Below are 18,615 nucleotides of genomic sequence, written 5' to 3' on the forward strand. Positions count from 1 at the left end.
CATTTATCTAAAATACAAAGCTTTTGAAACATTTTACACTACCGTTCAAAAGTTTGGGGTCAGTAAGAATTTTTATTTTTATTTTTTTGAAAAGAAATTAAAGAAATTAATACTTTTATTCAGCAAGGATGCATTAAATCAATCAAAAGTGGCAGTAAAGACATTTATAATGTTACAAAAGATTAGATTTCAGATAAACACTGTTCTTTTGAACTTTCTATTCATCAAATAATCCTGAAAAAAAAATATTGTACACAAATATTTTGTACAATTGTACACATTAAATGTTTCTTGAGCAGCAGATCAGCATATTAGAATGATTTCTGAAGGATCATGTGACACTGAAGACTGGACTAATGATGCTGAAAATTCAGCTTTGCCATCACAGGAATAAATTACTTTGTGAAATATATTCAAATAGAAAACAGTTATTTTAAATTGTAATAATATTTCACAATATTACTGTTTTTTACTGTATTTTTAATTAAATAAATGTAGCCTTGGTGAGCAGACGAAACTTCTTTTAAAAACATTAAAAATCTTAGTGGTTCCAAACTTTTGGACTGTACTGTATCTATATCTTTATGTATCAAAAGTTTGAAATCATTATTTGATTAAGATTTTTTTAATGTTTTGAGAGATGTCTCTTATGCTTAAAAATACAGTAAAAACAGCAATATTGTGAAATATTATTAAAATTTAAATAACTGTTTTCTATGTGAATATATTAAAAAATGTAATTTATTCCTGTGATCAAAGCTGAATTTTCAGCATCATTACTGTAGTCTTCAGTGTCACATGATCCTTCAAAAATCATTCTAATATGCTGATTTGCTGCTCAAGAAACATTTCTGATTATTATCAATGCTGAAAACAGTTGCTTCATATTTTTGTGGAAACAGTTACATGTTTTCAGCATATTTTTTAATGAATAAAAGATAATATTAACTTGAAATATTCATTCTTTTGGAACATTATAAATGTCTTTTGATTAATTTAATGTGTCCTTTTTTCTTTTTTTAAATCTTATTCATACCATTATTTTGAATAGCAGTTTATCATAGTTTCCACAAATACACAAAGCTTAATCAGCAAATCAGCATATTAGAATGATTTCTGAAGGATCATGTGACACTGAAGACTGGAGTAATGATAAATTAACAAACATAAATTACATACACACTCATATGTATATTATTTATTTATTTTAATTAATGTATTTATTTATTTTTAATTGAGCCAGAATTTGTTATTATTATTTCTTTATTAATTTTTAGTGTTTGTTGGTTTTGTTTGTTGCTGACATGGTGTTTATTCCATTCACACTTGGCACAAGTTGTTCACTTTGTATTAAAAATGGATGAAAATAGGTGAGAAAACTATGATGTGACATTTCAGAATATTCAGAAGGAATCCACAGGAAATAATCACCTGTATCCATGATCCTTGTAGTCTTTGGTGGAGTAAACCATCGAGCTGGCCTTCACACTTATCTGCTGGAACAAGTTCCAAACTTCCTGATAAATGTATTGCTGTCGGAGACAAACAGATGTAATGAGATATGTAGCACTAGTAGACTGACCAAAACAATCCCTATGACAGAAGACAGAGCTGTGGCCGTACATTTCCTGTGATGACCATACAGCCCAGCTGATCTATGATGAGGACGTCCAGCTGGGACGGCGGCTGGCAGAACTTCTGCTGTAGGATCTGTAGGATGGGCTCCATCACACGGGGAGTGTCTCTCAGAGCCACGGCAATGTGTCCTAATGCTCGATGGTGTGATCTGGGATGAGGTGGGCGTCCCTGCAGAAGAGAGACGAACATTTCACACTTTTAAGCATTAACTTAAAAATAACAGACTCATTTTCTTAAAGTCACCATGAAATCAAAATAGTCATTTCTTATTTTTTATGGAATATTGCAGTATTTATTATAAATGATTTATTCGTGAACATCAAAATATTTTTTTAATTCATGTGGCTTCATAATCTTTAATCAAAATAACTTCCCCTCCTTCTTGCAGCAACATTTCTTCTCTGATGACGTGTTTACTGGTGTTAGGGCGGGGCAACCTGTCACTCACATGAGATCCACCAATAGCAAACCACAACCATCTAATCAATTCCTGATGGACGAAATCAAGCCCCGTCCTACATTTTCCCTACAAAAAAGACTATGTACTTCTGTTGCCGGATTTAAAGGCTACTTTAGATACTTTAGGCTACTTTTAGAAAGAAAAAGAATAATTTGAAAGATTTTTAACTATTTAATGACCAATAAAAAAGAATGTTGGATTAAGATGGATGAGATTTACTGTCAGAGTTCAATAACATACTTGTCATTTTCCTGCGAGATGTACAGACGGTTGGAAAGACTGGCAAGGAAAGCCTCAACGATGACTGAGTCCATGGTCAACCCTGCTTTTAAACACCTAGATCAACAAAAATAGTTACGTATTTGTGTTTAGAACTGTGGTTATGAAAAACTGCAAAATCATACTGTAGAACCATAATAGATTCTTAGAAAGTTCAAAAGAACAAGACTTATTTGAAATAGAAATCTTTTGTAAGATTATAAGTGTGTTTACTGTCACTTTCGATCAATTTGATCTTTGATCATTTCTTTTTTTTAATTCTTACTATCCCCAAACTTTTGAACAGTAGTATGTCATTACAGAACCACATAAAATTGTATGTCGTAATTAAATTCATAAAATTACAGGTTATAGATGAAGTTTACCTGCATATATTGTCGATGGAGATGTCTCGGAGCTGCTCGTACATGGATGGCTGGCTCTTCTTACTGGCGTGAGAACTGAAGGTGGACTGGGAATGCTCATTGGTCACATGGATCTTGATCTCACCTGTTCCTGTTTAGTGGGAAATGGAGTTAGACTACTTGCACTGAGCCAACTGTTTACATTTCTTAAAGAGGATCTATTACGCTTTTTTACGTTCATCTTTCTTTAGTGTGTAATGTTGCTATTTGAGCACAAAAAAGACCCTCCACCAGGAGTTATTCTCTATTTCAGTGTCACTGTTTCTGAACTTCCTGAAACGCCTCCATTGTAGTCTTGAGTTTTCTTCCGGGAATGAACATGTCACAATATTCCTCATTTAAATAATTCATATGCAGAATAAAGGGGCGGGGCCTGGTTGAGTTAGTTAGTAGTGTGTTGAAACTGATATGGTAAGGGGCGGGACATTTCCCAAACACGCTCGAAGAGCTTGACCAATCACAACACACTGCTCCAGCCGCCCAATCAGAGCACATTGTGCTTTTCAGAAGGAGGGGCTTCATAGAAACCAGGGATGCATTTAAGTCCACTTTTTAATGCCATTCCCTCTGTCTCGTTCACTTGGCTGTGCGTCATTGCTTATGTTACACAAGTGCCCAGTACTGGCAGAACCCTTGCAATGGGTTTAAATGCAACACCCTAAGCCCTTGAACACTTGTGGGTAAATTAAGTGCGAAACTGCGAGTTGGAGCTGCAACAATGTCAAATGTGTGAAAAATAATGTGTTTGTTGAACATTTAAGCATGAAACACTATTCTAATAGACGTCAAAATGAAAATGAAACGTGAGAATGAAATCAAGGGGAAGATCTCACCTGTGGTGTACTGGCTGTGATATTTGTAGAGCTTCACCAATACAGGTGAAGGTACAACCAAGAAATCTCTTAGAGACATGGTGACTGAGTGCGCCACCACAGGGAAACGCTCACACAACCGTCCGAGACCCTGTTTCATGAACACATGTAGCACAATTATACATGAAATATCATATTTCACCCCAAAATAATTTCTTTAGTGCATTGTGAGAGGGGCAAAACTCAGGATGCACCTGTAAGCAGCAGATGAGCAGAGGCATGTGAGCGATGATGACTTTACTAGATGTCTTAGACTGTAGCTTCTCAGACAGTTTGGTGCAAAGGTTCTCCGCACCTGGCAGAAACAAGCCAATAAATGAACAGCAGCATGACATACATGCAGCATGTGATACCAGAATTGTTTTTCAGTCTCACCCTGTTCCTCCGTGACGGCCCAAACCATGAGGTCCACGCAGGCGGCGTTGGCCTGGCAGCGCAGTTTGAGCGGGTTCAGCTCGCTGTGCAGATACTCCACGTCATGCAGGATCCTCTGCAGCTCCGACTGACTGCTGCTGAACTGCTCCAGAACAAAGTCATGAACCTCCTTCACGTACGACACCTGCAGGTCTGCACACATACAACAATCACATAACCGCAAACAGTAGTAAGAGTTACTGGAACTATTAGAGTTGTTGAAAGCCCCAAGTCTTAGGGTGCTTTCACACCTGAGCTTTTGTTTCAGAACCTGGTGCGTTTTCTCTCTTGGTTCGGTTCGTTTAGGCATTTGTGAACACGGTAACCATGCTTTGATCCGCACCAAAACAATCGCTCAGAGACTGCCTGAACTTGGCCTGGTTGCAAACAAACTCTGGGACTCAAATAAAGCCACAATAAGCTCATGGAGCAAACTTGTCAATCATCCTGATGATGATGCAGAAGAAACCAATGAGAGGACAGTTTTACTCACATGACATGTGATTTGCATAAACACATTTTGGTACGCTTTGAAATGTTGCTATGTGAAAGCAAACCAAACTAAGAAGAAAATGCAACATTGTAAGAAATTAAGTCCCTGTTTCAGAACAAAAAAAGTGTGAAAACGCCCACAGAGATGTTAAATATTTTTGTGAAATAATCAAAAAAAATAAATAATAAATAAATAAATAAATATATATATATATATATATATATATATATATATATATATATATATATATATATATATATATATATATTTATTTTTTATTTTTTATTTTTCTTAAACGTTTCTTCTATGCCAGCTATCTAAACATTTCTAACCCCTTTCTACTATTCATTTAAATAATTATTTTACTTTATTTGTTTGAAATTCATAATATTAAATATAATAGATTATTAACAATAAAGAATAACACAAAAATTTGATTTTTTTTTTTAAAAAATGTAACATTGTAATTTTATTTTATTTATTTGTGATTTATAAATATAAGAGATTAAAAATAATAATAAAATTAATAATTATAACAGGATAAAAATATTAATTGATTGTATGGTAATAAATTGTACTTTTATTTGTTTTATTATAATAAAATTAATAATAATGCATATAATAATATAACAATAATAATTATTATTATCATTAATAAAGATTAATAATAATAGTAAAATGTTTTATTATTATTAATAGAACAAATTATTTGATTTTATTTTTTATTTATCTCCAGGTATCAGCTGAATTTTCTTTTCTTTTTCATCTCACATGTATGTATATAATGAACTTAAATAAGAACTGCATAAAAGAACTTACATTTTTTATAAATAATGTTTACATACTTTTTCAGCTAAATAATGTCATTTTACAGCAGAATTAAATTCTGTTTGAATCATTATTTCATTACTTTTATTATTGATATTTTTGAATCATTATTCTCCTCTTTATCACTGTGAAGCTGCTTTGAAACAATCTGTATTGTATAAAGCGCTACAGAAATAGAGGTGACTTCACTTATTTACATTTACCTTTCATGTAGTATAAAGTGTCCCTCAGCATTTTAAAAATAGCCACATACAGCGGATCACTGAACGTCTTGTAGAAGAGATTAGCTCCTGTATTGACCTGTAACAAAGAGCAAATGTCCAGAAATCAACACATTGTCTTTTGAAAAGAACATGAAGCAGTGATATCCGGATCAAAGCAGATACCTCTAGAACTGCAAACAGAGTCTGATCCAGTGTCTTCATAAAGGATTCTGACACAAACTGCTCAACCTATCCAAGAAGATAAAACAACAACAAAAACATCAAAAGAGTACACAAAAACATAATAGTTATAACATAATAAACTGCAGCTGAAGACACTACAGAACATTTACCATTTGCAGAAGCTGCCTCAGTAAATCCAGTGGTACATCAAACTCTTTACTGTTGCTGCCCGTGAAGAGCGGCGAGACAGAGAAACTAGAGCTTATATTGGAGAAATAGTAGTCTGGGTCCACAGCGCTGCCGTCGGGCAGGTACGAGCCGGCTGGAGCGCAGAAACAAGACCACGTTAGGATACATCAAACCTCGACAGCATTGTTGGACATCAAAACCTTGTCCAAAAACATCTATTGTACTAATAAATACTAAGTAGGCAAACCTGTAAAAATGCTGCTCTTTTTAAAGTTACCTTCAAAATAAGGAGCAGAAGGGTCAGAAGGGGAATTCGGAGGAAGTCCGGCACGCTCTGGACTGGCCTATAAAACAGAAAGAGATCATTAGAGACACAAAATCACAATTTCAATCCAATGCTACACATATTGACTAAATCATATAATCTAGTTTTTATTTTCCCAAAGTATGTATGTGCTAGTCTAGAGTATTTGATTGCACTGGCATGGTGTATTCGGTACCTGTTGTGAGATGCTGGAAACACTGCTGGTTTTACGGCGTAAAGAGTCGCTCTGGCAGACGGTGAGGAACGAGCTGGGTAGGATGGAGCGGAAATCATTAAAGGATCGTCGTCGGGTCACCTCCGTCCCCTCTCCTGTGCCTAGGAGCTGAGGGCTGATCCGTGGAAAGAGTTTCGACAGCAGCGGCTCCTCTGTGTTGCTGTAGCGGCCAAACGCTCGCACCACGCCGAGCAGACAGGGCACAGTGTATTTACACAGGTATTCTGGGTAGGGAAATCGAAAGAGAGTATTATTATTATTTCACACTGAAAAACAGCTTTAAGCTATTTAAAATCAACAAAATGAAAACTGAACCTATTAGTTAATAATAAATTAATTTAATTTTTAAATACATGTTTTTTTTTAATTTTTAATTGAAAATAATGTTTTTTTTTATTTTAAATACATGTTTTTTTTAATTTTTTTTATTTTAAATGCATTTTAATTTTTTTTATTTAATTTTTAATTTTAAATATTTTTTTAATTTTTAAATAAATGTATCTGGTCTTACTGTGATTATTCTAAAGAAAAAAAAAACAATTATTATATATTTTAATTATATATATACAATCATGAAAAAAGTTTTTTTTAAAGAAGTTAATAATTTTATTCAGCAAGAATGCATTAAATTGATCAAAAAGTGACAGTAAAAACATTTATGATGTTTTTTAGTGTTCTTTTAAATTTTAAAACGAAATGTATCACAGTTTCCCCTAAAATATGAAGCAGCAAAACTGTTTTCAACATTAATAATAATAATAAGAAATGTTTCTTGAGCATCAAATCATCATATTAGAATGATTTCTGAAGGATCATGTGACACTAAAGACTGGAGTAATGATGCTGAAAATTCATCTTTGATCACAGGAATAAAATACAGTTTAAAATTAATGCTGTCAATCGATTAAAAAAAAGTACTAATTAATCGCACATATTTCTGTAATTAATCACGATTGATCGCACCTAACAATAAAGTTTTTAATCTATTTTTATATTGTAATAATTTCACATTTAATCTCCAAATTAATGTAGAAACAACATAAAGACAGTATATTTTAAACATTTGATCTAACAGGTAGGAAATATACAGAAATCGAATAAAGTTATCAAATACTTCACAGTCTTCACTGCATAAATAATAAATTAATTATAGATTAATCCTTATTAAAGCTACAAAAGTTATTCAGTCAAGAGCAGTGAGTGATTTTCTCTTGGTCTTTTGTTCTTTGATTAACATTAGTGACAGACAGCAGCAGGTTTATTAGGCTGCTGTCACTTTAAGACCTGATGTACATGACGTGGATCTGACACACATCCGATACGGTCATTTATTTAACTCATTAAGCGTGCTAGTACAGATTTAGGTTATTTTTGCATCTTATCACGCTTGAATGGTTTAAAAGCACTTAAATGAATAAGACTGTGATCATATAATTTAACGCTAGCTAAAGGATGACAGGAAAAAAACAGATGCTGCGTTAATTGCGTAAATCTTTTTAACGCGCTAAAGTGAAAAAAATTGATCGCATGTGTTAATTAGTAATTTTGACAGCCCCAGCCTTTCAAAAACATTTAAAAATCTTACATGAAAGAATTTAGTGTAATTAGTTGATTATAAAATATTAAGCAATGATATGACAGCCCATGTTTCTTGATCCAATCAAATCCAGATGTATAAAATAAAATCCCACCCTTCATTATTTCCAGTTGATTGCTCTGTCTCACATTATGAAAGTTATGAATTTCACATAAATACCTAAAAATAAGGTATGGTATTCAGGACAGGAAGAAACACTGACCTTTATCTTGGCCTTCGATGTTCTGACACATTTCCTGTAGCACCTGCATGAGGTTCATCACAGCCTCTAAAATCTAAAAGAGATTTAAAGGTGCCCTAGAATTAAAAATTGAATTTACCTTGGCATAGTTGAATAACAAAAGTTCAGTACATGGAAAAGACATACACTGAGTTTCAAACTCCATTGTTTCCTCATTCTTATATAAATCTCATTTGTTTAAAAGACTTCCGAAAAACAGGCGAATCTCAACATAACACTGACTGTTACGTAACAGTCGGGATCATTAATATGTACGCCCCCAATATTTGCATATGCCAGCCCATGTTCAAGGCATTAGACAAGGGCAGCCAGTATTAACGTCTGGATCTGTGCACAGCTGAATCATCAGACTAGGTAAGCAAGCAAGAACAATAGCGAAAAATGGCAGATGGAGCAATAATAACTGACATGATCCATGATATCATGATATTTTTAGTGATATTTGTAAATTTTCTTTCTAAATGTTTCGTTAGCATGTTGCTAATGTACTGTTAAATGTGGTTAAAGTTACCATCGTTTCTTACTGTATTCACGGAGACAAGAGCCGTCGCTATTTTCATTTTTAAACACTTGCAGTCTGTATGATTCATAAACACAACTTCATTCTTTATAAATCTCTCCAACAGTGTGTAATGTTAGCTTTAGCCACGGAGCACTGTCAAACTCATTCAGAATCAAATGTAAACACCCAAATAAATACTATACTCACATGACCCGAAGCATGCATGCAGCATACATGACGAACATCTTGTAAAGATCAAAATCCATTTGAGGGTTATATTAGCTGTGTGAACTTTGTAAATGCACTGTATTATAGTCGTGAGCTTGATGGGCAGGGAGCATGAGATTTAAAGGGCCAGCAGCCCCTGAATCGGTGCATAGTTAATGATGCCTCAAAATAGGCAGTTAAAAAAATTAATTAAAAAAAATCTATGGGGTATTTTGAGCTGAAACTTCACAGACACATTCAGGGGACACCTTACACTTATATTACATCTTGTAAAAAAACGTTTGATGGCACCTTTAAGAGAAAACTAAATCAATCCCTCCATTAGGGCAGATGCAGAGCAGAATTCATTTGACATAAAAACAGTTAGTGATGTAATACAACCTATTAAAATTGTGTTTGATATGTGAGAAATTAAGCTTCTCTTTTTAAATACAATAGGGCAGCAAATTAGTCTAAAGCAACACTAACATAAACAAGAAAATACACATTTGTGACATCGATCCTGTTTGAAAATTGAGAAGTCAGTTTATTCAGATAAGCAAGGTAAACAACAGCAAGCAAAACCTTCATGAACACACCTGGATTCGCATGGACTCGTCCATCTGGGCAACATCTGAGAGCATCGTCACCAAACTGAAGGAGAAATTCTCCGCAATAGGGAGCGTTTCTGAAAACACAAGGATGAGAGACACGTAAGATCAGGAATATCTGAGAATGAAATAAGTAAATGTGATTTAAAAAAGACAGAATCATACCTCGTCCTTTCCTCTCTGAGCTCTCCTCGATCCATTGCACCCTGGGCAACCCTTTCAGCAAAACCAACAAATACGGGACAATAGCGTCCTTGTGCTGAAGGAGTAAATGAACATACGATAAATTAATTCACTTTGATTACTATCAAAATACACAATCATTTTTTTCAGATTTAAAATTATTTTTTTAAGATATATAATCATTTAAACTAAATTGTTACACCTTTCACGTTTGGGTCAGTTTTGACAGTGATCTGTGGCTTTACATATGAAATAATGCTGAATTTTATTTATTTATTTATTTATTTTTCATTTATTAGTCTAAAATTAATTCTGTAGAATACCTTTAGCCTCTTTCACATATTGCACACACTTTTCGGACTGATTTTTATTGGTAAATTTGAATATGCACAAACATAAACTGTAAACAGACTAAAGATGTAACTGACATAACAAATGTAATAAACTGCAGCCTAAAGGGGTATAGAGCAAAAGTTCAAACACCAAACAGTCTAATTTTTAAAACGCAAAGAGAGTTTGAAAGAGGAGAAGTCCACACTGTTTTGTGTGTTTTTTTGTTGTTGATGTTTGTTTGTTTGTTTTGTTTTTGTATTGTGTAGTTTTCATGTACTTCTTTGTATTTTTATGTGAATGTTTGTTTCTTGCTGCCCATCTTGACCAGGACTCCCTGGCAGAAGAGATATTTTATCTCAATGGGACCTTCCTGGTTAAATACAGAAAATTAAATTTCACTCTGCTGCCACCTATTGATGAAACATTGCAGATTCAGGCTGCTGATCATCTTTTTCATCTGAAAGTGAAGGTTTATGCAAGTAAAATGTATATATTTTGACTAAAAACAACCCAGAGTAATATTTTTGTTGTTTTGATGTTGTTTTGTTGGAAAAAGAATATGTAAGTTTCATAAATTTGGACTGTTTTTGACATTTTCCGTTGGAGTTAATACTGGTAATTATCAGTTTGTGTTCTTATAAATTTCATATAATGATATATTCAAATAAAATTTCTTGCGAATATATATATACAGTACAGTCCAAAAGTTTGGAACCACTAAGATTTTTAATGTTTTTAAAAGAAGTTTTGTCTGCTCACCAAGGCTACATTTATTTAATTAAAAATACAGTAAAAAACAGTAATATTGTGAAATATTATTACAATTTAAAATAACTGTGTACTATTTAAATATATTTGACAAAGTAATTTATTCCTGTGATGCAAAGCTGAATTTTCAGCATCATTACTCCAGTCTTCAGTGTCACATGATCCTTCAGAAATCATTCTAATATGCTGATTTGCTGCTCAATAAACATTTATGATTATTTTCAATGTTGAAAACAGTTGTGTACTTTTTTTTTCAGGATTCCTTGATGAATAGAAAGTTCAAAAGAACAGCATTTATCTGAAATACAAAGCTTCTGTAGCATTATACACTACCGTTCAAAAGTTTGGGGTCAGTAAGAATTTTCATTTTTATTTTTTTGAAAAGAAATTAAAGAAATGAATACTTTTATTCAGCAAGGATGCATTAAATCAATCAAAAGTGGCAGTAAAGACATTTATAATGTTACAAAAGATTAGATTTCAGATAAACACTGTTCTTTTGAACTTTCTATTCATCAAATAATCCTGAAAAAAAATATTGTACACAAATATTTTGTACAATTGTACACATTAAATGTTTCTTGAGCAGCAGATCAGCATATTAGAATGATTTCTGAAGGATCATGTGACACTGAAGACTGGAGTAATGATGCTGAAAATTCAGCTTTGCCATCACAGGTATAAATTACTTTGTGAAATATATTCAAATAGAAAACAGTTATTTTAAATTGTAATAATATTTCACAATATTACTGTTTTTACTGTATTTTTAATTAAATAAATGTAGCCTTGGTGAGCAGACGAAACTTCTTTTAAAAACATTAAAAATCTTAGTGGTTCCAAACTTTTGGACTGTACTGTGTGTATATATATATATATATATATATATATATATATATATATATATATATATATTGCATCACAGTGGTTTTGCTGTAATTCTAAATTTAAAATTTCAAAGAATTTCTCAACTTTTTTAGATAATAAAAAGAGGGTAAATGTAGTAATAACACAGTAAATCCTTGTAACATTCAAAACATTTTGGCACATTTACTCATTAATGAGAAGTTCTTGGTCAGATACAATATGGTTTTAGCTGAAAAATATTATGACTGTTTTATAAGCTCACGCTCCACCGGGTCAGAACTGACCTGGGAATACGAAAGGTGTATGTAGTTTTTTAATAGAGTAGGAAAGTTAAATGTGTCCAACTCTCCCTTATTTGAATCATTTACCTTTAATCATTTAGCAGACACTTTTCTCCAAAGCAACTTACAAATGAGAACAACAGAAGCAATCAAATCAACACGAGGGCAACAGCGTGCAAGTGCTGTGTCTGTTTTTTTTAAGTAAATAAACAGAGACAGAATAGAAATAGACAAATTAAGTGCTATTATTAATGGGTCAAGCTGATGGGTGCGACTGTCAAAACCAGTACCTGCAGCTCAGACTCCACCAGGAAGATACCGAGGGCGATCACAGCATCTCTCCTCCGCTCATCCAGCTGGAAAACACCACGGATGTCCACGGGACACATGCATTGTAGCTTCTGGACCTATAATATGAAAATATGCAAATGTACTTAAAAACGTGCAACCTTCATCATGCAGAAGCAGCGAGACTCAGTAAATTATTTGTCTTTAATTTGTAGAAATATTTAATCACATCTTTCATGTGTCAAACTACAGAGTAAAATGTGACCAACAGGGTTATTACAGTTAACTAAAACTAAAAACATTTGTGTTCATTTAAACAAAGCTAAAAGGAAACAATATATAAATATGAGATGAAAAGCTTCAACTAAATGAAAAATTAAAACTATCTGAAATAAGTTTGAGTTAAAGTACTGAAATTAACTGTAAATAAATAAAAAAATAAATATAAATTGAAATAGTAATAGTAATATTTAAAAAAACAAAAACGGACTAATAGTTAAACTAACATTATAAAATAAAGGCTAAAATATTAATATTAAAACTATAATACAAAAATGTTGACTGCGCAATAATACAATAGGTGCACACACATCATGAAAACTTAATGATGCAGTATATTATCACAGAAGTTCACCAAAGTGTAAGGAAGTTTATAAGTTTATACTTGCCTTTAAAACTATTAATTAAGTCACGTGTCATGTGGTCAAAAAGTGGCCAGAAAAAGTGAAAGAGACGTGACATATGGCCAGTATGATTCTGTCCCATACTCAGAATTTGTGCTCTTCAATTGTACACACACAGCAGTTAGTACTGAACACACACACCATGAACACACACACTCCACACAGACATTTTTGCTGCGGTGCCCAGGGAGTGATTAGGGGTTCGGTGCCTCAGTTGTGGGTAATGAGAGTGGAAGAGAGTGCTGTTCATTCACGGCACTGAGACTCGAACCCGCAACCTTTGGGTTACAAGTCCAAATCTCTAACCATTAGGCCACAACTGCCCAAAACCAGCATGCATAAAAAATGTAACATGCAAAAATGACTTTTAGGACACTAGCATCCCACTTGGTTTTAAACAAGAGCACCTTGGCTTTATTCAGATTTACTAAGGCTTAGATAGTGTTTTGTTCTCAGAGGCACAAATGACTTTTCTATACAGATCCACCCTAACAACACCTATCTGGTTTTTCATGTCCTGTCAGACAGTAATAACACGTTAACAATCAGCACAGTGATGTGTCAGGGCTAATGTATACTTTACATCTCAGTCTCTGAGCAAACAATTACTCCAAATTCAAATGAAACCCCAGCCAAAACACTTCTGAAATAAATACATAAATCAATAACCAGTTCTGTCTGAGCAAATCTGAAATGAAAATGTGGTGGGATTTGTGTTGTGGATGATAAATTTCACTCCTAAAAAACAAATATTGTACATTTCAATACTAGAACATTATTCAGTATTATTACTAAAAATATTATTAAATTCACAGTTTTAAGCTGTCATTGATTATTCCATACAATTGTATTATAAACATTTAAAATACGCTTATGTTTATATTGCTTAATAAATTGAAAATGGTTTAAACTTAATATACAGACGACTATACATAGTATTAATTAATCATGAAGATGTTCTTATTTGAAGGGTAAGAACATTGACTGTATAAAGGTAATGTAGGCTGATTTGAATGGCTTGTCTTCAACATTTGAATATATATATGTTAATAAAGAGTAAAGAAATAAGCGCGAACATCAGATATTGGATTAAACTCTGGTTTGTTTTGGTTGTGTTAGCTGTTAGCTCCAGATGCTAATAGGAAGTAAAACTCTCACCTTGTCAATCGGAGCGGGTCGATGAGCAGCCAGAGAGCGCGCGAGAGACAGCACAGTATTGAAGTAAAAACCTCGCGACGTTCCTTTCGACGACATTATATTCATTTAATATTAAAACAACAAACAAATATCTACATCTTAAAATGAAATGCTCGTCTGGTGACAGCTGATGAGAGCTGCGGCTACGGAAAGCCCGAGCGCACATTTGGCAAGGTCATTATTGCGATAGGGAAACGCACTATCAGACGCAGTCTCAGCTTCACGCTTGATGGTGGGATTTTCCAAGTAAAATAAAAAAGTTGCATGTGGGATAAAATGTACATTTGGTATCAATGGTATAATGTACAAAAAAAGAAAAAGAAATATATGACATCATACAAAAATTAAGTTAGAAAATCGAATATATACAAAAGATGGATCACCGATTCTTTAGCAATATATATATATTCCACTGAATGTTTTCATATTTAGATTACCAAAACACTGTTGACCATGGCAAATAATGTTTTTAGTACATCTGTTACTGCATTTATATTTTGCAATATTAATATCTCCAATAAATATCACTATGAATAAAGGGTTATTGGTCTAAGTTAGGAGGGGAGAATCCAGGGTTTTAATACATCTCTACTTGGGATTGCATCAAAGATCATAGCATAATCTTCTTGATTCACGGGAATCTTAAAATTATATATTGAGGAATTCTTCTGATATGATAAAAGTAGGCCTCGTTCATTAAGCTGCTGAATAACAGTAGTCATACCAGGTCTGATACAATTTTTTAATGATATTTAAAACCCAGTGTCATCAAAAATTTCTGACACCAAATATTTCAGAACACCGGCACATGAATATTCATGAGGTTTGTGTTAAAGAGCCACTGAAAATAGAGTGCACGCTCCTGGAATCACAGAAACTGTTTTCGGTTAATTGCATTTCAGGGGCTGTTTTTACACAACATCGTTTTCATCTAAAAATGGAAAACTTTTTTATGCATTTTGACCGTTTGTTTACACGACAGCAGTGTTTTGGGGGGCTGAAAACACAAACTTTTGAAAACAGGATTCAATACTGTTATCATCTCCATGTAAACAACAAAAATGTGAATTTGTGAAAATGGCGATGTTATTTGCATGTATATTATGTGTTCAGTCTATAGGCGCATAGTGTTTCTTTACAAAGTGACATCGCCAACTACTATGGAGTTTCTTTTGTGTCTTTTCAAACAAACATATTGTGTTTGAGAGTAAAACTAATTATTTTGTAATTAAAAAATATATATATTGCAAAAAAAGTCGTCTTAAGGCTCAAAAATAAAGAAGTTGATAACAGAATTATTTGCAGTGCGTGTAAATCTTTGAAAACCTTTATTTTTCCTTGTGCACTTCGAGAACTTTTCATCCCAAACCCACACATTTTGCTCTCTTTTCTGCTGTCTTTTTTGCGGGTCAAAATATTTTGCTTGCGAGGTGAATAGGTTTGCAAGCTGAAAAGTTTTGCAAGTTGAAAAGTTTTGCGAATTGAAAAGTTTTGTTTGCACGTGAAGCTGTAGCTCAGTGGGCGGTCTCTACCAACCAGGATGAAAGGCATTTTTCTATTGGTCACCCTCGATTGAAGTGACAAGTTGGCCACGCCCACTACGGTTTCCAGCCTCTGCTGCTGCCACCGAGAAGATAAGAGAAGCGAGAATGGCGAGCAACAGGTCGTTTACTGGGTAAGATAACTAATATCATAAACGCAGTGACAAGTGAACTGAATGATTCTCTCTTCTTATGCTGCCGTTGACTAGATTTTATTAACGTTAGCCAACACTAGCAGCCAGAGCCACCATTAGTAACGTTTGCCGTGTGGTCGATGTCCAATGTTGCTAGCTGAGCTGACATTCATAATCACATTTGGATTTTCTCAGCGTAAAGGTTGAGAGGCACTATTTTCGATGTTCGTAGAGTTGGGCCTAGGTTCTGGGGTAAAAATATCCGCTTGTTAACTCGTGACGTAAGGAACGCCGTTTCTGGGTCCAAGCCCCGGCTAGTTTGACTTGAGAATGCCATCTCCGCGGCCGTTTATGAGCGCTATTTATTCATAATAAACATTTATCATTTTAAAGTTACACGTTTAAAATACTTACAGTCTATACAACAGTCTCCATGGTCACAGCGTCACAGACATTAATATTTTAACGATTTATAAAAGATGAATCACTGTCTGGCAATCTGGGATTTTGGTATGGAGATAAAGGTTATGATTATAATTTTTTTTTTTGTAGTATTACACCACATTATGTCAACCTTTACTACAGACTGGTCTAGCCAACGTTAAGTATTTAAATGGGACAGCATAAGAAGAGAGAATCATTCAGTTCACTTGTCACTGCGTTTATGATATTAAATTAGTTATCTTACCCAGTAAACGACCTGTTGCTCGCCATTCTCGCTTCTCTTATCTTCTCGGTGGCAGCAGCAGAGGCTGGAAACTGTAGTGGGCGTGGCCAACTTGTCACTTCAATCGAGGGTGACCAATAGAAAAATGCCTTTCATCCTGGTTGGTAGAGACCGCCCACTGAGCTACAGCTTCACGTGCAAACAAAACTTTTCAATTCGCAAAACTTTTCAACTTGCAAAACTTTTCAGCTTGCAAACCTATTCACCTCGCAAGCAAAATATTTTGACCCGCAAAAAAGACAGCAGAAAAGAGAGCAAAATGTGTGGGTTTGGGATGAAAAGTTCTCGAAGTGCACAAGGAAAAATAAAGGTTTTCAAAGATTTACACGCACTGCAAATAATTCTGTTATCAACTTCTTTATTTTTGAGCCTTAAGAAGACTTTTTTTGCAATATATATATTTTTTAATTACAAAATAATTAGTTTTACTCTCAAACACAATATGTTTGTTTGAGTAAAAAAGACACAAAAGAAACTCCATAAACTACTGGCCTGGTAGCAGAATACAGCAATGTTAGTCATTTTTGTGGATCTGTGTGAAGGGGGATCATTTTGACAATGTTGTCATTTGTACGTGAAGAGTACAAAGGAAAAAAGTTTCTAAGTACATTGTTGTTGTGTAAACTTACCCTCAATGTCGAATAAAGTTAAGCCTTTAAATAGAAAAAAACTGTATATATGCTCAGTAGTTTTTTTTATGCTCAGCCATTGATTTGTTCCAAGTAAATAAGCCAACAGCAATTATGTTTGCTTGGTTATAATTGTAGGCTACATTTAAAATAGTGTCACTTTGATAACTTGTCAAGTCAAGTCAAGTCAAATTTATTTATATAGCGTTTTTACAATTGGTAATTGTTTCAAAGCAGCTTTACATATTAGAAGCACAGAAAAAAGGGAAGTGGTTAAAAATAAGCTGTACAAACAAGCTTGGTAATATGTAACATATACAAGATGGTGCTACATTAAGCCAATGTCGGCTGACTCCCAGGGGTGGAAAAAACCCCCTAGGAGAAAAACCCAGCGTGCTAACACTGGGAAAAAAGTCCTAGGAGGGAAAAAACCCCTTGGAAGATATATATAATATATGTAAATATGGAGATCAAAAATGAATCTATCTTGTATGAATCTATCTGTGGTGGCACAAGTTTCAGTTGTTTAAGTTTCATGCTGTCATTTCCTTTAAACAGCCATGTGGTTAAGCATCTATAACAAGAGCACAGGCGTGTGCTGTACAGAAGTTGGTTTTATGGTCAAATTTGACAGTAAAATAACCTCATACCCTGAACGCCTATAGACTGTCATGTGTTGCCTGTTTAAATTGTGTAAAATTGCATTGTAAAGGGGCTTCTGGAGGTAAATTAATTATCTACAGTCTTCTGTAATTCACCTCCAGATCTTGTGAAGCTCTTTTACAATTCGTTGGGAGAACCAAATAAGAGAAACCAGAGGGTTCATTCTTGGTACCTCGCTTAATACATCTGAGATCATTTGATAGACGCCAGATCTTCTAATGATGATAACTGAACTCTGGATAATTTGGTTCTTCAAACGAATTGGCAGATTGGATTAAAATATCTGGATTAACAGATGTAACAACATAAAAGTTGTAATAGATAAATGAAATATGCACCTTTTTTCATGTGTGTGAGACTCCAGTAAAATTATTAGCTAATTACTTCCTTACAAATAAATCCCTCAACGAGAAAACCTGGCTGTGTCTATACTGTGATAGAATACACAACATTATAATATTATTTGCTAATTTATTTTAAATCATTATTTATTGTCTAGTGTCTATTTACAATTAGCGTCCCTTGTTGGCAAACGCTATTTACATTTGCTCAAAAAAGACATGTGGAATTCAACGTCTTCAGTGGCACAACAGTAGCAAGTAAGGCTTTGTCACTTTTAGAGTATTTTTTTGATCAGTTTTCATGCTTATTTTCTGTCTTC

General features: G+C 33.8%; 1 protein-coding gene across 1 annotated transcript in view; it reads right to left on the reverse strand.

Annotated features, from left to right (window-relative positions):
- The window catches only part of pi4kaa (phosphatidylinositol 4-kinase, catalytic, alpha a), a 45,149-nt gene extending 30,696 nt beyond the window's left edge, over window positions 1-14,453 (reverse strand). Inside the window, 18 exon segments of the mRNA XM_048181282.1 lie at window positions 1,432-1,532; window positions 1,624-1,778; window positions 1,781-1,806; window positions 2,339-2,434; window positions 2,743-2,872; window positions 3,615-3,744; window positions 3,848-3,948; window positions 4,029-4,220; window positions 5,592-5,688; window positions 5,775-5,840; window positions 5,945-6,096; window positions 6,241-6,307; window positions 6,464-6,726; window positions 8,302-8,374; window positions 9,649-9,737; window positions 9,826-9,919; window positions 12,383-12,499; window positions 14,222-14,453. Of these exon segments, the coding sequence (XP_048037239.1) occupies window positions 1,432-1,532; window positions 1,624-1,778; window positions 1,781-1,806; window positions 2,339-2,434; window positions 2,743-2,872; window positions 3,615-3,744; window positions 3,848-3,948; window positions 4,029-4,220; window positions 5,592-5,688; window positions 5,775-5,840; window positions 5,945-6,096; window positions 6,241-6,307; window positions 6,464-6,726; window positions 8,302-8,374; window positions 9,649-9,737; window positions 9,826-9,919; window positions 12,383-12,499; window positions 14,222-14,326 (2,054 nt within the window). The 5' untranslated portion in view covers window positions 14,327-14,453.
- Between the last annotated feature and the right edge of the window lie 4,162 nt (window positions 14,454-18,615).

This window comes from Megalobrama amblycephala, linkage group LG2 (assembly GCF_018812025.1).
Source record: "Megalobrama amblycephala isolate DHTTF-2021 linkage group LG2, ASM1881202v1, whole genome shotgun sequence".
In the NCBI taxonomy this organism is placed as follows: Eukaryota; Metazoa; Chordata; class Actinopteri; order Cypriniformes; family Xenocyprididae; genus Megalobrama; species Megalobrama amblycephala.